This window comes from Daphnia magna, linkage group LG10 (assembly GCF_020631705.1).
Source record: "Daphnia magna isolate NIES linkage group LG10, ASM2063170v1.1, whole genome shotgun sequence".
In the NCBI taxonomy this organism is placed as follows: Eukaryota; Metazoa; Arthropoda; class Branchiopoda; order Diplostraca; family Daphniidae; genus Daphnia; species Daphnia magna.
This window is the reverse complement of record NC_059191.1, coordinates 1133369-1156013: the sequence shown is the minus strand read 5'-3', so window position 1 is coordinate 1156013 and position 22645 is coordinate 1133369. Positions and strand designations below refer to the sequence as shown.

Genomic DNA, 22645 nt, shown 5'->3' with positions numbered 1-22645 from the left:
TTGTTTAACCACTCAAATTTTATAAAATACATTTTGTACGATCATTACTTTTTAGTGTATTAAAATCTTTAGCTGCAAAATCACATGTTTGTAAATGTATAAAAAAATTTTCAGTTCAACCCGTTGCCCCAGTGGCTCAACCCGTGGCCCCAGAAAATTTTCAATCACTTTACCCATCTTATCTGGATTTTTAGCTGAATTAGTTTATAAAACAATACCTGGCGTGGGGTAGCGGTAGAGTATGACACTGCGAATACAAAGTTCCATGGGTCACATCTCACATCTCTTCACGGCTAAATATTATTGACAAAAATTAACCTCAAATTAGGTAGTAGATAAAACTACTGAGTGTTTCAGTAGCCTGTTAAAATTATAAACCAAAAAAATTAATTTGTATAATGTATCTTATAGAAATTAAGTACGAAAAAATCTTTTTGAAGTATTAAAAAGTAAGTATAAGGCCGCCGCTGTGCAATCGGATTAATTTTTCTATGCCCAGCACTCTTTGACACGATTGATGTTTACACCCAAGGCTAATCTAATTTCCAGTGATTCGCCCGTTTCCTTCCGTCGACCCCGGGATCCCTCTTCATTCGGATCTTGAGAATCAGATGCTTCAGCAGGCATGGCTACTACCACATCACTAGGCGAGGGATTCTCTATGGGTGTAACATGTTCGTCATCTACAGGTAATTGCTGCGTTTGCGATGCATTCGACATAGGATGGCTGAGTTCACTCGTTGCAGTTGGGGTTTCTCTTGGGCCGTCATTCGCTTCTTCATTGTCTCCATGATTAATGTTTTCTGAAAGTGGAACAGTGTGCTGACTAGCTTCTGATAGTGTGTCATCATCTCTGTGATGGGGACCGATGGGAATGGCGCTGTTAAGATGATCTTTCTCGACTTGTACAATGAATTCGTTGTGAATCTGAGTCGAATTGATCAGTGGATCAGTCTCGTTAATTCCGTCTTGGCTTCTGGCTTGATCATGTTGCAAATCTGGTGCCGAAGGATTTCTGTTTTCCAATTCGATTCCCGTGTTGGTGGTATTCAATCGCAGACAAAGACGTTTAGTATCTGTCATAACACAATTATCTCTTGTTAAATGAACACAGTATAGGTATCTTTTTACAAATAAAGAGCCTCTTACTTTTAATGAAGTAAGCTGATAGGGCTAGGACTAAGAAAAAAATTATCAGCAGTGAACCTTCGAAAATTGTCGATATGGTGGAAAAGTCTGTATTTGAACTGGGCTTCTCTGACGAAATGGGTTTGGCCGAGAATTCATAACATTTCATCGAGTGGCGCTGACCATGCCACTCTTCAGCTTGATATCTGTTAATCCAATTCAGAAAATATTTCAACTGATATTCATGTCATGACATCATTCCGATTACTTGTATTTACCCAGGGAGGCAGTTACCGCAATCCTCATCGACTCTGACGCAAGTGGCTGATACCGGTGGTTGACGTTTGTGCGTCGTTTCGCAATCAATACATGGGTTGCAATACATATCCGAAAAGCAATAAAAATCTTTCGAGCAATCCGTGTCGACTTGGCACTGAAAAGCATAGAATTTGAACGCGGTCAATTAAGGAAACAAAAAATAAATAAATAATTCGATCAATGGCTTACCGGCATTGGTGCGTGTGCAGAGCGAGATGGATTTACGGAAAAGTCTGTATTTGAACTGGGCTTCTCTGACGAAATGGGTTTGGCCGAGAATTCATAACATTTCATCGAGTGGCGCTGACCATGCCACTCTTCAGCTTGATATCTGTTAATCCAATTCAGAAAATATTTCAACTGAAATTCATGTCATGACATCATTCCGATTACTTGTATTTACCCAGGGAGGCAGTTACCGCAATCCTCATCGACTCTGGCGCAAGTGGCTGATACCAGTGGTTGACGTTTGTACGTCGTTTCGCAACTTATACAAGGGTTGCAATACATATCCGAAGAGCAATAAAATTCTTTCGAGCAATCCGTGTCGACGTGGCACTGAAAAGCATAGAATTTGAACGCGGTCAATTAAGGAAACAAAAAAGAAATAAATAAGTCGATCAATGGCTTACCCGCATTGGTGCGTGTGCAGAGCAAGATGGATTTACCACGAAGATAGTAAAAAGACACCACACGAGGGCCTTCATCATTCCGTAGTGGTTATAGACAATATTTTTGACAGGCAATTATGATTGGTGCTACAAAAAGGGCAAAACCATAGTTAAAGCTGAATTCGGCTTTATCATGTCATCGTCATTGCGTCATGCGGCTCCCTGCAATTGCAGGGAGCCACATGACGTAATCCCATCTTCACGACAAAGAATATTTTAAATCAATTATTTTACTGTTGAATAAAAGAAGTTTGTTAGTGAAAGATGTGGATTATGGAGCATAGTAAGAAATGTCAACTAAATTTTTTTTCAAATTCTACCTAATTTGAAGAAGCTAGGAACGGAAAACGACGTCTGCCGGCCGCGGTGGATCTGGAGTAAATAATCTGTCTTTTAGTTAAAGATGTCTGATGAAGATTAAATTATGATAAGATATAAACAGAGTTGGGGGGAGCGCACTCTGAGCGGCGCTAAAACTGGAAAAACGTGAGCGGGAGCGCGAGCGAAGACCTCCTGAGCGGAAGCTCAATGACTGCAACGCCATCTAGCGGTCAATATTTAAAACTAATTGGATGACGGAATATTTCCAAATGCATACTCTCATTCAGACGACGCTTCAATACTGGGCTCAGCAATTCAGCATCAGCAGTCACTAATCATATTCATCATCTCGTTCTGTGCTTGTGCCAATCAAGTAATTCAGAAGCAGCCCAAACAGGCATTTTATTTATCCATGGCCTCCAATCAGAGAAGTAACAAGACAGGTGAAAGAGATTTTAATGAAATTGAAACAGACTGTAATTCTCAATCGTCTGATCACTCTGATGTCTCGCACACGTTGTAAGTAAGAAAATAACGTTGATTAGTTTTTTTGAAAAAAAAACAGGGAATTCCAGTAAGAACCCGTAGGATTCATCTTCTAAGTAAGTTGTAATGCAGTTGTAATGCCAAAATGAAGACGGAAATATACAGATTTCATATGGCATTTTTTGTACGTGAGCGAAGAGCGCGAGCGCGCTCACTTTTTTTTTTTGCGAGCGAGAGCTGAGCTACGCTCATTTTTCAGCACTGAGCGGAAAGTTCTGAGCGCGCTCTCAAATCAGTGAGCTACTCCCAACTCTGGATATAAATAAACAATAAGTAAATACCTATTTTTCTGTTCTTTGATTATGTAATGGGGTTGTAACTCAGTGGTAGAGTGTTCGCTTTGCATGCGAAAAGCCCGGAGTTCAATCCTCCGCAACTCCAGTTTTTGTGGAGGAATTTGTTTCTTGAATTCAACTTATTAGTTATTACTATCAAAATATCATAACATTTAAAGTATCAATAGCTAACATAGGTAATCAAAGCTATCTATTATAATTATATTTAAATTTTACTACACAAACACCTTCCGAATAAACATTCGTAACAAAAAGTAAGAGAAGCGATTCATTAATCTACTTTGAAATTGAATATATAGAGGGGTTGTAACTCAGTGGTAGAGTGTTCGCTTTGCATGCGAAAAGCCCGGAGTTCAATCCTCCGCAACTCCAGTTCTTTTTTCTTCTCTATTCCAATTCCATATATTTTTCGAAAAATCTAAATGCCGCAACTGTCGCTCAATTTATGTTGTTTACTTGTACAGTTTATGGTGCTACTTGTCACGCTATTTTAGATATAATCATCACGCCACTTTATTGTGTACATTTTTCTGTTTTTCACTTGTCACGTCACGGGGTTAGGTAATGAGTTCCGTTAATCTTTCATCACCTTGCAGTGTCACATGTGTACGTCGAATAATTACATGTGATTTCATATGTCTATCTTTAACAAGTTTAATATTATTCACTTTACAAACAATTTATAAATGAAAAAAGTTAAATACAAAAATAACAGTAAAAACTAAGATTTTTTTTCCCTTTTAAATAATCAAACAAAATTTTTTTATTGCATCACGAAAATTATGGCATAAAAGAAAAATAAATCAAAAGAAAAAAAAGTTGACGACGAACGCCGCATGCATTTTGACAGGAAAAGAATGCAAGTGGCAGGCCCTAGCGGCCACTTTTCCCATCTGCGGATTGTACATATTCCCTCGCTACCAGCCTGTGTTAGTGTGTTTACTTGTACAGTTTGTGGTGCAACTTGTCACGCTATAATCATCACGCCACTTTATTGTGTAAATTTTTCTGTTTATCAATTGTCACGCCACCGTATTAGCCAATGAGTTCCGTTAGTCTTGTTTCATCACCTTTTTTTCTTCTCGCTCCATGGTTTTTCATTTCAAGTGTTCATGCTTCTAAGATATTTCAAGCAAGTATCACCAACTGAACACTGTTATTCCATTACTTATAACAAATTTAATGTAAATTTTTATTTCAAAGTACAGGTACCATGGTTTTGAGTATCTGAATGAAATATCATACACACAGTATATTATGAATAAAAATTTTGGTTTATAATTAGATTGCCATTTTTAAAAATGAAATGAAATGAAAATGAAACATCTTAATAACTTTGGCATCTATGTGATCAAAACAAGGTATAAGGAAATAGTATTGTGACTCTGGTAACAATATGATGGTCATACTAACAACAAAGCCAAAAAACTTACTGGGCAATCATCACAAATCTAAGAGCAAGAAAGTTAATCAAGTAATTAAAGAAGCAAGTAAACCTACACTAATCTCAATGCTTGTACTTTTCCTGATACTTAAATGCTTATTAATCTTATTTTTATAAATTTTGCAGTGACATTTACATGCTGGGCAGTTTTGTACGATAACATCCCACAATTGAGGGTCATAAATAAGGGACAACAAGCATACACAGAAACTAATACTACTTTGTCACATACTCAACAGGTAAGCAAGGTTGGATACCAGCCCTAAAAACTAACAGTTAGTCAGCATGGAAAATGAATTTCAGGTGGTCAATCAAGGAAATAGACAAGAGATAATTCATTGAGATTTTCAAATAGCAGTTCTTGGAATTTGCTTCCGTGATGGCGTTTATAAATAAACTGCTGTTTGTTTCTATCTATTCTCAAAATAGTACAAAGAAATCAGATTAAGCCTTAATCTGATCGCGACGATCGTCACAGGGCCGAGTCCTAAATTAAGGCGTATCCTTTCGGTTTTAAGTTAAATGTAAAATAGTACTCACCGAGAAAATAGATAGATAGAAATAAATAGATTTTACCGATTCGAATTTGTCTCTTTAAATTTTTTTTCAGAGACTCATATCATATGTTGCACATACGAAAATTGGTGACCAACGAAAATTTAAGAGATTATAATCATTTCTTTTTAACGTTTGTTAGGTTCCAACCAGCATTGTAAACTGTAGTCCATAGACCATGTTCCGAAAACAGTTTTCCACATAATGACGAGCGTTGTCAACATCTTTCTGGCGATTAACGTCCATGTGAATAATATGCAGACAAACCGTAATTTTTACGAATTTTTAAAACAAATTACATGCAATCTACCGGTAATTTTGTCTATGTTATGCAGAATCAAAAATCCTTTGTTCTTTTTGTCGAAGCAACAAGCATAGACGTGAAACGTCGTAAAATGTACCTAAGCTCACCGTAGTGACCAAACTCGCATTTTGACCAGATACGCTTTTGCGGAATTGATTGTTTTTTACTTGGCAAGGACATGTTATCGGTTGATCGACGCTCCTTAGAATCGAGCACACTTTTTATCCTCAGGTACGTTGGTAATTAACCAGCTATGAAAACAATCAATGAGATTTTTAAATAGCAAATAGTTAACCAATAACATGAAATGGACGAACAATTGATGGGTCCAATCAAACAGCAATGAATTTACAAAAGGATGATTGAATTATAGTTGACGACGAATGGCAAGCCCTACAAGATCGGTTTCGGAATTCAGCACTGAAGGAACCTGTAAAAAGCAATGGAATGAAAATTCGTGATTTTAAACAATTTGAAAAATTCAGTGTTTAATTGAGAACACAATAAAAATTTTCATAAATTGGCAATTACATAATAAAATGATGTAGTTTAGAATGCACTTTAGCTTAGGACATAGTTTTCGACCTTTGACTTTTCAAAGTACAACCATGTGAACTTGTTACTACGAAAGACAAACAAAACAAACTGCAAAGATCAAAACTTACCAAGCAAGCGAAGCGTCCTGAGATGTTGAAGCAACAGTACAGATGCAGTGGAAGACCCTTGCACGATTGTGAAATAATAAGTGTTGGCTACCGCCTTATATACACGTTGACACGTTCCGCATTCTGGTTTCCCGGAATAAAAGTTGAGGGTAGAGGAACATAATTTTGAAGGTCGAAAGATTTCCACGTGATTTCAAGATATGGCCGTTCTTTTGACCCTATCTCGTTCAATGACCTATAATAGACGAACAACCTTGGGCAATTCAAAAACAAAAGAATCAAACCCGATTTTTCCCTTTCCAGCTCAGTAGCTCACTCACCTGCATAATATGCACTAGTGTAGATTTGTTGCCTAAATGGTCGGTGTAGTGATTCACACTTTCGCACATGGATTAAATTTGCTTTCTCATGCTGGATATATTTCTTAATTAGTGTATACACCAATCACGCACTAAAAAAGCACTGCACTAGCACTTGGTATTGCCTCTGCACTGGTTTAGTTTAGTTGCATATGTCAAGCCGTATTTTGTTGGGTCCTAAGATCTCACTCGTTGCTTTTGCATTATCTCGGAAATTTTTATTTGTTGTATTTTTCCAATTCTTCGCACATTTTGCAAATGCCCAATCCTAAACGACCTCCCGACTATACTAACTAACTAATCATCATTAATCAAAAATTTTTTTTTCAGGAATTTTGTAATAATATGTGATTGTTATGTCTGTGTTTGATGACTGTATAGTTAAGATTAAACTTGTCTTATGTGATTATTCAAAACGCATTTTTTTTTTCTTGGTTCTCGTTTCTGTGTGAACAGGAGGGCAATTTCTGGAGGCCGAAGAGGACACTCGACATCGTGGATCGCCACAGGAGAACGAGATCGTCGCCAAGGATCCTGAGGTATATGTTTTAACATGTTAACTGTCTAACCATGTTTTTTTTTATGTATTTAGGAGGGCCCCAGCACCACCGAAGAGGACGACCAGGACATCGAGGATCGCCGTGGGACAACGAGATCGTCGCCAAGGATCCTGAGGTATATGTTTTAAGATTTTAACTGTCTAACCATGTTTTTTTTATGTATTTAGGAGGGCCCCAGCACCACCGAAGAGGACGACCGGGACATCGAGGATCGCCGTGGGACAACGAGATCGTCGCCAAGGATCCTGAGGTATATGTTTTAACATGTTAACTGTCTAACCATGTTTTTTTTATGTATTTAGGAGGGCCCCAGCACCACCGAAGAGGACGACCGGGACATCGAGGATCGCCGTGGGACAACGAGATCGTCGCCAAGGATCCTGAGGTATATGTTTTAACATGTTAACTGTCTAACCATGTTTTTTTTTATGTATTTAGGAGGGCCCCAGCACCACCGAAGGGGACGACCAGGACATCGAGGATCGCCGTGGGACAACGAGATCGTCGCCAAGGATCCTGAGGTATATGTTTTAAGATTTTAACTGTCTAACCATGTTTTTTTATGTATTTAGGAGGGCCCCAGCACCACCGAAGAGGACGACCGGGACATCGAGGATCGCCGTGGGACAACGAGATCGTCGCCAAGGATCCTGAGGTATATGTTTTAACATGTTAACTGTCTAACCATGTTTTTTTATGTATTTAGGAGGGCCCCAGCACCACCGAAGAGGACGACCGGGACATCGAGGATCGCCGTGGGACAACGAGATCGTCGCCAAGGATCCTGAGGTATATGTTTTAACATGTTAACTGTCTAACCATGTTTTTTTTATGTATTTAGGAGGGCCCCAGCACCACCGAAGAGGACGACCGGGACATCGAGGATCGCCGTGGGACAACGAGATCGTCGCCAAGGATCCTGAGGTATATGTTTTAACATGTTAACTGTCTAACCATGTTTTTTTTTATGTATTTAGGAGGGCCCCAGCACCACCGAAGAGGACGACCAGGACATCGAGGATCGCCGTGGGACAACGAGATCGTCGCCAAGGATCCTGAGGTATATGTTTTAACATGTTAACTGTCTAACCATGTTTTTTTTATGTATTTAGGAGGGCCCCAGCACCACCGAAGAGGACGACCGGGACATCGAGGATCGCCGTGGGACAACGAGATCGTCGCCAAGGATCCTGAGGTATATGTTTTAACATGTTAACTGTCTAACCATGTTTTTTTTTATGTATTTAGGAGGGCCCCAGCACCACCGAAGAGGACGACCGGGACATCGAGGATCGCCGTGGGACAACGAGATCGTCGCCAAGGATCCTGAGGTATATGTTTTAACATGTTAACTGTCTAACCATGTTTTTTTTATGTATTTAGGAGGGCCCCAGCACCACCGAAGAGGACGACCAGGACATCGAGGATCGCCGTGGGACAACGAGATCGTCGCCAAGGATCCTGAGGTATATGTTTTAAGATTTTAACTGTCTAACCATGTTTTTTTTATGTATTTAGGAGGGCCCCAGCACCACCGAAGAGGACGACCGGGACATCGAGGATCGCCGTGGGACAACGAGATCGTCGCCAAGGATCCTGAGGTATATGTTTTAACATGTTAACTGTCTAACCATGTTTTTTTTATGTATTTAGGAGGGCCCCAGCACCACCGAAGAGGACGACCGGGACATCGAGGATCGCCGTGGGACAACGAGATCGTCGCCAAGGATCCTGAGGTATATGTTTTAACATGTTAACTGTCTAACCATGTTTTTTTTATGTATTTAGGAGGGCCCCAGCACCACCGAAGGGGACGACCAGGACATCGAGGATCGCCGTGGGACAACGAGATCGTCGCCAAGGATCCTGAGGTATATGTTTTAAGATTTTAACTGTCTAACCATGTTTTTTTATGTATTTAGGAGGGCCCCAGCACCACCGAAGAGGACGACCGGGACATCGAGGATCGCCGTGGGACAACGAGATCGTCGCCAAGGATCCTGAGGTATATGTTTTAACATGTTAACTGTCTAACCATGTTTTTTTATGTATTTAGGAGGGCCCCAGCACCACCGAAGAGGACGACCGGGACATCGAGGATCGCCGTGGGACAACGAGATCGTCGCCAAGGATCCTGAGGTATATGTTTTAACATGTTAACTGTCTAACCATGTTTTTTTTATGTATTTAGGAGGGCCCCAGCACCACCGAAGAGGACGACCGGGACATCGAGGATCGCCGTGGGACAACGAGATCGTCGCCAAGGATCCTGAGGTATATGTTTTAACATGTTAACTGTCTAACCATGTTTTTTTATGTATTTAGGAGGGCCCCAGCACCACCGAAGAGGACGACCGGGACATCGAGGATCGCCGTGGGACAACGAGATCGTCGCCAAGGATCCTGAGGTATATGTTTTAACATGTTAACTGTCTAACCATGTTTTTTTTTATATTTAGGTTGAGGGCCCCAGCACCACCGAAGAGGACGACCGGGACATCGAGGATCGCCGTGGGACAACGAGATCGTCGCCAAGGATCCTGAGGTATATGTTTTAACATGTTAACTGTCTAACCATGTTTTTTTTTATGTATTTAGGAGGGCCCCAGCACCACCGAAGAGGACGACCGGGACATCGAGGATCGCCGTGGGACAACGAGATCGTCGCCAAGGATCCTGAGGTATATGTTTTAACATGTTAACTGTCTAACCATGTTTTTTTTATGTATTTAGGAGGGCCCCAGCACCACCGAAGAGGACGACCAGGACATCGAGGATCGCCGTGGGACAACGAGATCGTCGCCAAGGATCCTGAGGTATATGTTTTAAGATTTTAACTGTCTAACCATGTTTTTTTATGTATTTAGGAGGGCCCCAGCACCACCGAAGAGGACGACCGGGACATCGAGGATCGCCGTGGGACAACGAGATCGTCGCCAAGGATCCTGAGGTATATGTTTTAACATGTTAACTGTCTAACCATGTTTTTTTTATGTATTTAGGAGGGCCCCAGCACCACCGAAGAGGACGACCGGGACATCGAGGATCGCCGTGGGACAACGAGATCGTCGCCAAGGATCCTGAGGTATATGTTTTAACATGTTAACTGTCTAACCATGTTTTTTTTTATGTATTTAGGAGGGCCCCAGCACCACCGAAGGGGACGACCAGGACATCGAGGATCGCCGTGGGACAACGAGATCGTCGCCAAGGATCCTGAGGTATATGTTTTAAGATTTTAACTGTCTAACCATGTTTTTTTATGTATTTAGGAGGGCCCCAGCACCACCGAAGAGGACGACCGGGACATCGAGGATCGCCGTGGGACAACGAGATCGTCGCCAAGGATCCTGAGGTATATGTTTTAACATGTTAACTGTCTAACCATGTTTTTTTTATGTATTTAGGAGGGCCCCAGCACCACCGAAGAGGACGACCGGGACATCGAGGATCGCCGTGGGACAACGAGATCGTCGCCACGGATCCTGAGGTATATGTTTTAACATGTTAACTGTCTAACCATGTTTTTTTTATGTATTTAGGAGGGCCCCAGCACCACCGAAGAGGACGACCGGGACATCGAGGATCGCCGTGGGACAACGAGATCGTCGCCAAGGATCCTGAGGTATATGTTTTAACATGTTAACTGTCTAACCATGTTTTTTTTATGTATTTAGGAGGGCCCCAGCACCACCGAAGAGGACGACCAGGACATCGAGGATCGCCGTGGGACAACGAGATCGTCGCCAAGGATCCTGAGGTATATGTTTTAAGATTTTAACTGTCTAACCATGTTTTTTTATGTATTTAGGAGGGCCCCAGCACCACCGAAGAGGACGACCGGGACATCGAGGATCGCCGTGGGACAACGAGATCGTCGCCAAGGATCCTGAGGTATATGTTTTAACATGTTAACTGTCTAACCATGTTTTTTTTTATGTATTTAGGAGGGCCCCAGCACCACCGAAGAGGACGACCGGGACATCGAGGATCGCTGTGGGAGCAACGAGATCGTCGAGGTCGCCGTGGGACCACTGGGACATCGAGGATCGCCGTGGGAGCAACGAGATCGTCGAGGTCGCCGTGGGACCACCGGGACATCGAGGTTCGCCGCCCAGCCCCGTGATTCACGCCCATGAGGATGATGGAAAAACAGAAGATGGTACGGTTGAGTATTGCCCATTCGGCATTTGCTTAGTTCATTCTTTGCTGTGATTTGTGTTTTACAAATGTGTTGTGTTCCTGTTTCCCTACCGTTATTTCACCTTTAAGCACTATGGCTTATGGTAATTCCTCATTCCATTACCTTGCACTGAGCACGCAAATTCCCTACATCTTTAGTTCACGGTTCGTTCGCCTTTGGTGTTAGCATTTCTTCACCAGGTGAGGATGCTTGTTTTTAGCGGTTTTTAGATGGTTTAACCCTGCATACATCTGTATCTCACTTGGTCTATGGTTGGTGTTGGGCAGTTGGCTTACTAATACTCATTGCTTTTAGAACAAACTGCAAAAAAAAATAAATAGATTTACTCTGCCCTCCGTTTTGTTAACGGATATGGTACTAGTGTCTTGAATCCGCCTGGCTTTTGTTCACTTATTTTTAAAAGATAGTTTGCAACAAAAAATAAAAAATAGGAGAATATTTATAAACAATCCATTGCTTGCGGTGGCGTTGAGCACCCTGATTCGGTAACCCGATTGAAATCCGGCAGGGCATGGGGCCAATTAGAGATAGACCATAACCTGTCCGACCCGCCCCGAAATCAAAAACGCCCAACACGATCAAAGCGGATTGGTCGGGTCGGCAATCCTACTAGGATGTAGGGCACACCGGTAAGGAACTAGGATCATCCTAGGATCATCCTAGTTCCCAGTATCCTATGAGGGGCCATTTGCTCGTTTTGAAACTAACATCTGACTTTTAAACTGGCATCTTGATTTTATATTTTCATACCTGTTATTACCAAATTTCACAATGTGTCAATTCTAGGGTGAGATGGAAGTAACACCTATATATTACAGCCATTTCACGAATTCATCATGAAATATTCAAATATATCAGGAGGAATCAAGGGGATACCCTGTTGCACGGAGGAGCTTGTGGCCTTGAGCTACGCATGTTAAGCTCAATAGATGGCGGTGCAAGAGCGCCATTATATTTAAATTAACTACTAGAGCATTCTGGTGGCGAAAAACAGCGGAACGCCATCTCTAATTCTTTTTGTTTTTTATTTCAAAGCAGAAAGATACCGTATACGGTGTCAGCCAAGACCAAAAACGTCTAATCGGCCGAGTCTATCTCCCGTAGTGTTGGCGATTATCTAATTTGGTTAGATACAAATTATCTACGCCCACTTTTAGATAACGATACGATTATCGATAAAGTATCTAATTATCCCCATCTACTGGCCAAAAAATATACTGCGTACATGATTGTATCAATATAAAAAACACGGTTAACATAATATTTAAAAATTATATGCAAAAGTGACTGTGAGTTGTGGTAACCACGGTACTACTAACAAGCCTCAAACAGTAAAACAAAAAAATAGCAGTTTTTTCTCATTTGCATCGATAGTCGTCAACAAGATTTTTATGGCGGCGAGACATTGTGAAAATGTAGTTTGTAGTAGCGCTAAGGTTAACGACTTAGGCTGTGACCCTAAAGTTCGAAGTTCAAATCCAGAAGCGACTGTATATTTTTTCTTGATGATTGGCTCTTTTAACGCTGATAATGATTTTTCTCATTTTAACGCATTTGAAAGCTAGCAGACGACGGAAAGATTTGATTTTTGTTTACAATTTGTATCGATACTACCCAACAGCAATTAATATTTTTTATGCTGAAAGTTCTGTATAGACTACTGGCGCAGTGGTATAATACCAGTCTAGTGATAATAAGGTAGTGGGTTCAAACCTAGTCGAAGAAACTTTTTCAGCGGTTTTATTGTAGGGAAAAGCTTGCCTAAATTATTTTTGACGGATTTTATAAATCGGTTGCATAACAGACCTATTTTTTTTTAAATTCTAATGTTTCTTATTGTACTTTGAATTAGTAATTAATTTAATTTTAAAAGAATTATTAATTGCGATGGCAACCCTGATATCTATCAATATTAAACAAATTTGCTATCCAGCCAAATATAGTGTTACAGACGACGATAATTTTAGATTTTCGTCTGCAATTTGTATCAATACTACCCAACAACAACAAACTCATTGTTGTGCTGTAAAATTTTACAGAGTATTGGCACAGTGGTATAATACAAGGCTACCGATGTAGAGGTATTGGGTTCAAACCTGAACGAAGAATGTTTTTCAGCGATTTTATTGTTGGGAAAAGCTTGCTTAAAAGATTTTTTACTGGATTTTCTAAATCAATTGCATAACAGATTTATATTTTTTGAATTCTAATGTTTCTTATTGTAATTTGAATTAGTAATTAATTTAATTTTAAAAGAATTAGTCATTGCTGTGGCAACCCTGATATCAATAGTAAACAAATTTACTATCCAGCCAAATATAGTGTTACAGACGACGATAATTTTAGATTTTCGTCTGCATTTTGTATCGATACTAACCAACAACAGTCAATATTTTTTAACTTACTCATCAGTTACCAACTTGATTGGCAACAAGGATCTGTGTTCGATCTCAATAAATAACATAACTTTTTATTGCACATTAGTCTGGGAAAATGGTGATTTTACAGTGGTAATCGTTGATAATTTGAAGGTTTGACTTTTACTTTTTTCTAGTTGATTTTCTATTTGTAAAATTATATCGATTGTCGTTCATATAGTTTACTTTAACTATAGCATAAACTGAATAATATGGCAGCCAACTATAGCTCTGTGGTATCATACACTATTTGGGATTCAGAGTATCGAAGTTCAAATCTCACTCGATCCACATCTTTTATTTCGTATAGGGTATTAACATTTATTTTTCGTGTTCCTTGCGTGTTCTTTGCGACTATTTTGCAATTAGAAATCGTCTTAATTTTTTCGTTTAGCATGAAAATTACAAAAAAATTGATGTAAAATTCGATAAAAATATAGATAAAACTAGCTTTGTAACATACTGTTTAGTCTTAAGAAAAGCAGACGATGATCAGTTCAGATTTGTATTGTGCAATTTATATCGATATTCGGTAACAAAATAATTTTTCTTTGCATGGCACACTTGTTTATCTTCTCAATGGCTCTGTGGATGAAGACAGCAATTGCATGACAATGGTTCAGAGTTCAACTCCCAACTTGGTCTCCGCGAGACGGTCTCGAAGGGTCGAGACCGTCACCCGTACATCCCAGTGGGACTATCCCGGCCCTCTGATTGGCTCTCTCCCTCTCCTCACCCTATAGCCCCTCCACCCCTTCTGCTTGTGGTGTGTGGCCTGTGGGGCTGTGGCGTGTGTGGAGTAGTCGGGCTGCCGCCTTCATTTGTTTGTTTTTCATGTTTATTTATTTATGATTATTTATGTTTATATTTATTGTTTCTAACTTACTATTTTGTTAATAAACTATTTGTATCTTCATTATATCGTTTTAAATTTTATAGCACAGGAATAAATTAAATATTGGTGTGTTTTCATTATAACTATTGTGAATTGTCATCCACGGGCAATTGGGTTGGTGCGGGTCGGAGAAAAAAGGTTCAAAACCCGATTTTGGGAGAATCGGGAAAACTATATGTCAAAAAGTTTTAATACTTATAGGAATGGATAAATCTTGATAAGGTCTATCCAATTCTGCAAAAATTTTGCTTAGGGTGTACTAATTAGGAAAGTAAACCGCTTCGCCATTTTACGGGTAGGTCGGTGCGGTTTAGCGGGTCAAAGGAATCCCCCTCATAAAAATACGTCATATTTCAATAATTTATTGTGGGAAAACTATAAGGAAAAAATTAATAAATTTTGCAGAAATGGATAGCTCTTAGTAAGCGCTATCCATTTCTGTAAAATAATTAACATAATTTTCATAAACAAACAAATTTTGGACAAGACGTTGTTTGTAGTTTTTGCGCTCTAGATATATATACTAGATCCAATAGACTTAAGTAACAATATTAATTTTTTTTTACTTTTTTGTGTCTGAATATTTTTTCGTTATTGTTCGTTTTTTATTTTTAATTTATTAATTTATACTATTACACTACTTATACCTTTATTAAATCGCTTTTCAATTTATAAAACAGGAATGAATTAAACATCGGTGTGTTCCATCAGAATTATTGTGAATGAACTCTCATGGGCAACTGGGTTGGTGGGCTGGAGAAAAACGGTTTCAACACCCGATTTTGGGACAATCGGGAAAACTATAAGTCCAAAAGTTTTAACAATTATAGGAAGGATATATCTTGATAAGATCTATCCATTTCTGTAAAAATATTGCTCAAAATTTCCTTATTGGAGAAGTAAACCGCTTGGGCATTTTTCAGGTAGGTCGGTGCAGTTTAGCGGTTTTAAGTTAACCCTCATCTCCCAGTAATACGGGAAATTTAAATAATTTTTTTCGGGGAAACTATAGAACCAAAATTAATTTTTTTATATAAATGGATAGCTCTTGATAAGGGCTATCTATTTCTCTATAATTTATGAAAAAATATTCATACACTAAAAAGTTTCAAAAACAATGAAAATTATTACTTAAGTCTATAGGATCGAGTATATCTCTAGAGCACAAAAACTACAAAAAGTTCTTGCCCAAAATTTTTTTGTTTGTGAAAATTGTCTTAACTATTTGACAGAAATGGATAGCTCTTGTAAGAGCTATCCATTTCTGTAAAATTTATTAATTTTGGTCTTATAGTTTTCCCGCAAAAAATTATTTAAATATTAAGTATTATTCGGGGGTGGGGATTACAAGATACCCGCTAAACCGCACCGACCTACCGGAAAAATTGCAAATCGAGTTACTCTTCCAATAAGTAGTTTTTAAGCAATATTTTTGCAGAAATGGACAGATCTTATCCAGATATATCCATTCCTATAAGTTTTTAAGTTTTGGACTTATAGTTTCCCCGATCATTACAAGATCGGGTTTTGGAACCGCCAACCCAAGGCCCATGGGATGACAATTTACACTAATTTAAGAAAACACACCGGTAATTAATTCAATCTATTATATAAAATGAAAAAAAAAACAATTAATGTAAGTAAAAATATTGTATTTGTAAAACTTAATAAAGAACAAACAATAAATGTAAATAATAAAAATACACGAAAGAAACAAACAAATCAAAGCGGCAGCCCCACGGAAAACCACACTGTGTACATCAGGAAAATGTGGGAGCGGAAAGCAGAAAGACATAGAAGGATGTAAGGATGAAGAGAGCCAATCAGAGGGCCGGGATAGTCCCACTGGGATGTACGGGTGACGGTCTCGACCCTTCGAGACCGTCTCGCGGAGACCAAGTTGTCAACTCCAGCGATGGGTATGAATCTATTCTTAATGTTTTGTTTTTGACAATACGCCATCTATTGAGTATCGGAAAAACTACTTGGAAAGTATCGATACAACGATATATCTAAAAATATCGACTATCTAACATTTATCTAAAAATATCGATATATCGTTAAAAAAATTAGATAGTCGCCAACACTACACATGGCTAAGAAACTGAATTTTAGTTATTATAGCTGCAATTACAACAAAAGATGCTAGAGCGATTAATATCACGTCAATCATTTGGACTATTATGTGAAAAACTTTTATATGAATGAACTCTTATTGGATAGTATTAAGGGTACGTTTGTTGGAACGAAAAAAATATTTACATATTTAGTAATGCATGTCTCGTTGTCAGGTCCTGTTGAGCTGAGAAACGTTTATTGGAAACTCGGAATAATAAACTAACCTGGTCCACCAATGGCAATCCATGCTTGGTACATTTTTAAAATGTTTACCGATCTCCCACCACCTATGTTGCTTTCAATGACATGGGCACTTAAATGAGTTGTACTTGGACCTAAATCTGTAATCTTTTTAGTTAGTTTTTATGCAGGTGTTATTACATGATTTCTAATGATTTTTTAGGCTAGCAGAAAAAACTAGAAAGAAAATTTTCAAAGGAATTTAATGTGAGGAACTAAAAATACTGCACTTTATCTCATTGAAATAAAATGGAGGTCAGAGGATGTGCGGAATGAGTTTTGGTTCCTGTCACATTTCTTTCCAACATCTACTTTGTTAACTGGAGTACATTTGATTACTTTGGTAATTCCCAAAGGTAAGGTTTTAAAATTTATTTGTTGATTCCCTTTTCCTATTTGGTTTTTTGAGATATTTTGTCTTTTGTGTTGATGTTGGGTCTCTAGTTTAGTAAAGAAATGTAGTAACCAGAGAGTAAACAGTATGTGTTGATGCAATCACAGCTCGAACATGCTATGGGTATTGGACAGTTTCTGACCAAGATACCAGTATTTCTTCTGGCCATCCTTTTCTATTTAAATTGTGAAACTGGCAATATTTCCTATTTACTGTCTACAGAAGCTAATGTATTTTTTATTTTACCTGAGACAGTTTTATGCATCAAGAGGCTGAAGGACTGCAGAAATGAAGAATTCTTCCTACCCTTGTGGCCTGTGCTAAAATGAAGCACAACTGTAGTGTGTATTTCTTCAAAGAACGATAAATACTTATTACCTGCAACAATGTTTATAATGACATTTTCATAAAACTTTGAAGTCTAGCATTGTCAATTGATTCGTAGGTTGAAATTCGGCTTAACGCGTATTCTACAGTTAAGTACTGACAGGTGACATGTATAAAGTTGAATTTATGTGTGGTGATGACACAAACTTATGGAGATTTGCTGGCAAAAAGTTGATTCCTTCAACAGAAGTGATTTTAGTAAGTGAGAGCTTTTTGATATTGTGAAGAAATACTTCATCTAATCAGATTTTTCTTAGAAACTCTCTGCTGCCAGTGTATTTTTGTACCTCTTTCTGTTAAGGAACAACCAATCTTAATGTTGTTCTTTGATGGATCTGGATTATTGGTAAGTTCTGCTTATATTTGCACAAATCTTCACAATACTTCTTTACTAGGGGAAATATTGAAATATAAAATCATCAGCCATTTAAGTTGTAAAGATTCCTTCATTACAAACAAATTTAATAAGTCTGGAAGAGTTTGTTGAAACTTGGAAGAAATACCTCATCTTATCTTATTTCTCTTGGAATCTTTTAATTGCTAGAGTATTTTCCTCTTCTCCTTAAGGAATAACCTAACTTAATGTTGCCTTATGTGTAATGTGTCCATGTGGTAGGCGATATTGAGAAGTAATCCGTAACTTTCCCGTGCATCACTTGCTGCATCGCTATTACGGCCAGTAATGCAATCCGACACCTGGAGCCATGTACCAAGAAATACGAAAGTCATGTCCATCAGCTCAATCTTCCAAACCTAAAAAAGCCGATGATGTTATGTGACTAAGCAATCCAAGTAGCCGAAGATGCTGCAAGCTACTTTATCTTGTGTCCGGAGCATTGGTAAGATCCTAAGAAGATAATCTTACGATTTAGTTTCCCTAGCCACATGATGAAATCTGTAGTTTTCTAGTTAGGTCAATGACACTGACGTATGCGGATATCCTTAAGTACGGGAATCCGGCGCCCGCTCGGACGTGATAAGATTGTGCTCATGCTGGTAAGCGGCGGAATGGATTCCGCCGTTTGTGCTGTCCTTCTACATAAAGCACTCCTACAGGGTGACGACTCTTCGAGAGTGCAGGCCATCCATATCGATAACGGTTTCCTGCGTAAAGACGAATCCGAGCAGGTCGTCACTAGTTTACAGCAACTTGGGCTCAATCTTCGGGTAATTTGAGATACTTTTCTGGACCATTCAGAATCTTATTATTGGCCAAAATTTCCAAAATACGTCGTCCTGTCACATCTCAAATTCTACGGTTTATAATACTTGTTCTATGACCGAGTTCTTTTACAGACAGTGGCTTCTCATTTCTTCTTCATACCAGCGATCAGATTTGATATTTCGAATTGTTTTAGGTTGTTGAAGTAAGTTTGACTTTCCGTGATGCCTCCACCAACGTGCATGGTCGCCAAACTTTGTCGTTGGGATTGACAGTAAAGACTTATCATAACGATTCCGAAATTGTTCATCAGTTGCGCCTTCACGGCCGTGTAGTAGAACCTCTGGAAGGTAATTGCATTAAAGTGTCTTGCGTTATGGTATTCAGTAAGATCTTACTCTTTTCGCAATATTTCCCAATAGACTTCCATAAAGATGAAGTAAGAGCCTTATCCGGATTGCTTGATTGGCTACCAGGTAAATTCCATCCGGCTCGTTGGTCTAGGGGTATGATTCTCGCTTTGGGTGCGAGAGGTCCCGGGTTCAAATCCCGGACGAGCCCATCAAGTAATGTAATATTTTAATTTAAAATTTGTAAATCCTCCTGCTATCCGGATCGCTTGATCGGCTTCCCAGTATGTTTTATCAGGCTCGTTGGTCTAGGGGTATGATTCTCGCTTTGGGTGCGAGAGGTCCCGGGTTCAAATCCCGGACGAGCCCTTAAGTTTGTTTTAAATCTAAAAAATTCTTTATTTGGCAAATCCACCTGCTATCCGGATTGCTTAATTGGCTACCTGAAAGGTTTCATCCGGCTCGTTGGTCTAGGGGTATGATTCTCGCTTCGGGTGCGAGAGGTCCCGGGTTCAAATTCCGGACGAGCCCTTGTTCTCACATGATATTTTAATTTAAGTTTGTAAATCCACGTTCTATCCGGAATTCCGGACTGCTTAATTATTACCTGTCTAAGTTTCATTGGCTCGTTGGTCTAGGAGTATGATTCTCGCTTAGGGTGCGAGAGGTCTCGGGTTCAAATTCCGGACGAGCCCATGAAGTAATGTAATATTGTAATTTCAAATTTGTAAATCCACCTGCTATCCTGATTGCTTGATTGGCTACCAGGGAAATTCCATCTGGCTCGTTGGTCTAGGGGTATGATTCTCGCTTCGGGTGCGAGAGGTCCCGGGTTCAAATCCCGGACGAGCCCATGAAATAATGTATTATTTTAATTTCAAATTTGTAATCCACCTGTTATCCGGATTGCTTGATTGGCTACCAGGGCAATTCCATCTGGCTCGTTGATGGTCTAGGGGTATGATTCTCGCTTTGGGTGCGATAGGTCCCGGGTTCAAATCCCGGACGAGCCCTTGTTCTCACATGATATTTTAATTTAAGTTTGTAAATCCACGTTCTATCCGGAATTCCGGACTGCTTAATTATTACTTGTCTAAGTTTCATTGGCTCGTTGGTCTAGGGGTATGATTCTCGCTTAGGGTGCGAGAGGTCCCGGGTTCAAATCCCGGACGAGCCCATGAAATAATGTATTATTTTAATTTTAAATTTGTTAATCCACCTGCTATCCGGATTGCTTGATTGGCTACCAAGGCACATCCATCCGGCTCGTTGGTCTAGGGGTATGATTCTCGCTTTGGGTGCGAGAGGTCCCGGGTTCAAATCCCGGACGAGCCCATGAAATAATGTATTATTCTAATTTCAAATTTGATAATCCACCTGCTATCCGGATTGCTTGATTGGCTACCATGGCAATTCCATCTGGCTCGTTGGTCTAGGGGTATGATTCTCGCTCAGGGTGTGAGAGGTCCCGGGTTCAAATCCCGGACGAGCCCATGAAGTAATGTAATATTTTAATTTCAAATTTGTAAATCCACCTGCTATCCGGATTGCTTGATTGGCTACCAGGTAAATTCCATCCGGCTCGTTGGTCTAGGGGTATGATTCTCGCTTTGGGTGCGAGAGGTCCCGGGTTCTATTCCCGGACGAGCCCACTTACCTAGTAGTAATTTTTTCTTAATTTAATTTATTTATCGTTTGCAAATCCACCTGTTATCCTGATCGTGCAAGTTAGTACCAACGTTTAAATATCGGCTCGTTGGTCTAGGGGTATGATTCTCGCTTAGGGTGCGAGAGGTCCCGGGTTCAAATCCCGGACGAGCGCTTAAGTTTGTTTTAAATCTAAAAAATTCTTTATTTGGCAAATTCACCTGCTATCCGGATTGCTTAATTGGCTACCTGAAAGGTTTCATCCGGCTCGTTGGTCTAGGGGTATGATTCTCGCTTCGGGTGTGAGACGTCTCGGGTTCAAATCCCGGACGAGCCCTTGTTCTCACATGATATTTTAATTTAAGTTTGTAAATCCACGTTCTATCCGGAATTCCGGACTGCTTAATTATTACCTGTCAATGTTTCATTGGCTCGTTGGTCTAGGGGTATGATTCTCGCTTAGGGTGCGAGAGGTCCCGGGTTCAAATCCCGGACGAGCCCATGAAGTAATGTAATATTTTAATTTCAAATTTGTAAATCCACCTGCTATCCTGTTTGCTTGATTGGCTACCAGGGAAATTCCATCTGGTTCGTTGGTCTAGGGGTATGATTCTCGCTTCGGGTGCGAGAGGTCTCGGGTTCAAATCCCGGACGAGCCCATGAAATAATGTATTATTTTAATTTCAAATTTGTTAATCCCCCTGCTATCCGGATTGCTTGATTGGCTACCAAGGCAATTCCATCCGGCTCGTTGGTCTAGGGGTATGATTCTCGCTTTGGGTGCGAGAGGTCCCGGGTTCAAATCCCGGACGAGCCCATGAAATAATGTATTATTTTAATTTCAAATTTGATAATCCACCTGCTATCCGAATTGCTTGATTGGGTACCATGGCAATTCTATCTGGCTCGTTGGTCTAGGGGTATGATTCTCGCTTTGGGTGCGAGATGTCCCGGGTTCAAATCCCGGACGAGCCCTTCTTTCATTTGATATTTTAATTTAAGTTTGTAAATCCACGTTCTATCCGGAATTCCGGACTGCTTAATTATTACCTGTCAATGTTTCATTGGCTCGTTGGTCTAGGGGTATGATTCTCGCTTAGGGTGCGAGAGGTCCCGGGTTCAAATCCCGGACGAGCCCATGAAATAATGTATTATTTTAATTTTAAATTTGTTAATCCACCTGCTATCCGGATTGCTTGATTGGCTACCAAGGCACATCCATCCGGCTCGTTGGTCTAGGGGTATGATTCTCGCTTTGGGTGCGAGAGGTCCCGGGTTCAAATCCCGGACGAGCCCATGAAATAATGTATTATTCTAATTTCAAATTTGATAATCCACCTGCTATCCGGATTGCTTGATTGGCTACCATGGCAATTCCATCTGGCTCGTTGGTCTAGGGGTATGATTCTCGCTCAGGGTGTGAGAGGTCCCGGGTTCAAATCGCGGACGAGCCCATGAAGTAATGTAATATTTTAATTTCAAATTTGTAAATCCACCTGCTATCCGGATTGCTTGATTGGCTACCAGGTAAATTCCATCCGGCTCGTTGGTCTAGGGGTATGATTCTCGCTTTGGGTGCGAGAGGTCCCGGGTTCTATTCCCGGACGAGCCCACTTACCTAGTAGTAATTTTTTCTTAATTTAATTTATTTATCGTTTGCAAAT

General features: G+C 39.9%; 2 protein-coding genes, 3 long non-coding RNA genes and 16 other non-coding genes across 46 annotated transcripts; 18 read left to right on the top strand and 3 right to left on the bottom strand.

The window, feature by feature from the left end:
• Positions 1 to 36: 36 nt before the first annotated feature.
• LOC116915651 lies at positions 37 to 2598 on the bottom strand. Of its 3 annotated transcripts, none has more exons than XM_045180634.1 (7): positions 2438 to 2598; positions 2079 to 2204; positions 1850 to 2004; positions 1636 to 1777; positions 1407 to 1561; positions 1207 to 1334; positions 37 to 1076 (listed from the first exon to the last, which is right to left on the bottom strand). In XM_045180634.1, exons 2-7 carry the CDS (start codon positions 2154 to 2156, stop codon positions 490 to 492), a joined length of 1245 nt encoding a protein of 414 aa, XP_045036569.1. In that variant the 5' UTR covers positions 2157 to 2204; positions 2438 to 2598; the 3' UTR covers positions 37 to 489. The 3 variants fall into 3 exon arrangements, with proteins under 3 accessions (XP_045036569.1, XP_045036567.1, XP_045036568.1); XM_045180632.1 differs by having other exon boundaries at positions 1150 to 1334; positions 2438 to 2597; XM_045180633.1 differs by having other exon boundaries at positions 1150 to 1334; positions 2352 to 2440.
• Positions 2599 to 2735: 137 nt separating this feature from the next.
• On the top strand, positions 2736 to 7247 carry LOC116932671. Of its 20 annotated transcripts, none has more exons than XR_006652536.1 (7): positions 4188 to 4416; positions 4484 to 4488; positions 4566 to 4770; positions 4851 to 4963; positions 5422 to 5547; positions 5615 to 5814; positions 5867 to 6110. XR_006652536.1 is itself a non-coding variant. In XM_045180635.1 (3 exons), exons 1-3 carry the CDS (start codon positions 4677 to 4679, stop codon positions 7157 to 7159), a joined length of 303 nt encoding a protein of 100 aa, XP_045036570.1. In that variant the 5' UTR covers positions 4419 to 4676; the 3' UTR covers positions 7160 to 7247. The 20 variants fall into 20 exon arrangements, 1 of the variants encoding a protein (XP_045036570.1); XR_006652542.1 differs by having other exon boundaries at positions 4189 to 4416; positions 4566 to 4641; XR_006652544.1 differs by lacking the exons at positions 4188 to 4416; positions 4484 to 4488; positions 4566 to 4770 and adding exons at positions 2736 to 2881; positions 3004 to 3800.
• Trnaa-ugc lies at positions 3294 to 3365 on the top strand. Its single transcript has one exon. It is a non-coding gene; the product is annotated as a tRNA-Ala (tRNA).
• Trnaa-ugc lies at positions 3581 to 3652 on the top strand. The gene has a single exon. It is a non-coding gene; the product is annotated as a tRNA-Ala (tRNA).
• On the bottom strand, positions 5590 to 6509 carry LOC116932673. The gene is made up of 2 exons (XR_004399658.2): positions 6249 to 6509; positions 5590 to 6013 (listed from the first exon to the last, which is right to left on the bottom strand). It is a non-coding gene; the product is annotated as an uncharacterized LOC116932673 (long non-coding RNA).
• A 9525-nt stretch (positions 7248 to 16772) lies between the features above and the next one.
• On the top strand, positions 16773 to 20062 carry LOC123476827. Of its 5 annotated transcripts, XR_006651715.1 has the most exons (10): positions 16773 to 16914; positions 16975 to 17144; positions 17205 to 17397; positions 17691 to 17776; positions 17881 to 18020; positions 18080 to 18168; positions 18439 to 18661; positions 18732 to 18989; positions 19181 to 19334; positions 19407 to 20062. It is a non-coding gene; the product is annotated as an uncharacterized LOC123476827 (long non-coding RNA). The 5 variants fall into 5 exon arrangements; XR_006651716.1 differs by having other exon boundaries at positions 16975 to 17053; positions 17691 to 18020; positions 19407 to 20061; XR_006651714.1 differs by having other exon boundaries at positions 17691 to 18020; positions 19119 to 19334; positions 19407 to 20061.
• Positions 17394 to 17955, bottom strand: LOC123476828. Its single transcript, XR_006651717.1, has 3 exons — positions 17814 to 17955; positions 17682 to 17755; positions 17394 to 17610 (listed from the first exon to the last, which is right to left on the bottom strand). It is a non-coding gene; the product is annotated as an uncharacterized LOC123476828 (long non-coding RNA).
• Positions 19474 to 19545, top strand: Trnap-ugg. The gene has a single exon. It is a non-coding gene; the product is annotated as a tRNA-Pro (tRNA).
• Positions 19632 to 19703, top strand: Trnap-ugg. The gene has a single exon. It is a non-coding gene; the product is annotated as a tRNA-Pro (tRNA).
• Positions 19794 to 19865, top strand: Trnap-cgg. Its single transcript has one exon. It is a non-coding gene; the product is annotated as a tRNA-Pro (tRNA).
• A 53-nt stretch (positions 20063 to 20115) lies between the features above and the next one.
• Trnap-cgg lies at positions 20116 to 20187 on the top strand. Its single transcript has one exon. It is a non-coding gene; the product is annotated as a tRNA-Pro (tRNA).
• A 252-nt stretch (positions 20188 to 20439) lies between these two features.
• Positions 20440 to 20511, top strand: Trnap-agg. The gene has a single exon. It is a non-coding gene; the product is annotated as a tRNA-Pro (tRNA).
• Positions 20512 to 20597: 86 nt separating this feature from the next.
• Trnap-ugg lies at positions 20598 to 20669 on the top strand. The gene has a single exon. It is a non-coding gene; the product is annotated as a tRNA-Pro (tRNA).
• An 86-nt stretch (positions 20670 to 20755) lies between these two features.
• On the top strand, positions 20756 to 20827 carry Trnap-agg. Its single transcript has one exon. It is a non-coding gene; the product is annotated as a tRNA-Pro (tRNA).
• Positions 20828 to 21084: 257 nt separating this feature from the next.
• Positions 21085 to 21157, top strand: Trnap-agg. The gene has a single exon. It is a non-coding gene; the product is annotated as a tRNA-Pro (tRNA).
• Positions 21158 to 21246: 89 nt separating this feature from the next.
• On the top strand, positions 21247 to 21318 carry Trnap-cgg. Its single transcript has one exon. It is a non-coding gene; the product is annotated as a tRNA-Pro (tRNA).
• A 92-nt stretch (positions 21319 to 21410) lies between these two features.
• Positions 21411 to 21482, top strand: Trnap-agg. The gene has a single exon. It is a non-coding gene; the product is annotated as a tRNA-Pro (tRNA).
• An 86-nt stretch (positions 21483 to 21568) lies between these two features.
• Positions 21569 to 21640, top strand: Trnap-cgg. The gene has a single exon. It is a non-coding gene; the product is annotated as a tRNA-Pro (tRNA).
• An 86-nt stretch (positions 21641 to 21726) lies between these two features.
• Positions 21727 to 21798, top strand: Trnap-ugg. Its single transcript has one exon. It is a non-coding gene; the product is annotated as a tRNA-Pro (tRNA).
• Positions 21799 to 22047: 249 nt separating this feature from the next.
• Positions 22048 to 22119, top strand: Trnap-agg. Its single transcript has one exon. It is a non-coding gene; the product is annotated as a tRNA-Pro (tRNA).
• Positions 22120 to 22205: 86 nt separating this feature from the next.
• Positions 22206 to 22277, top strand: Trnap-ugg. The gene has a single exon. It is a non-coding gene; the product is annotated as a tRNA-Pro (tRNA).
• Positions 22278 to 22645: the final 368 nt, after the last annotated feature.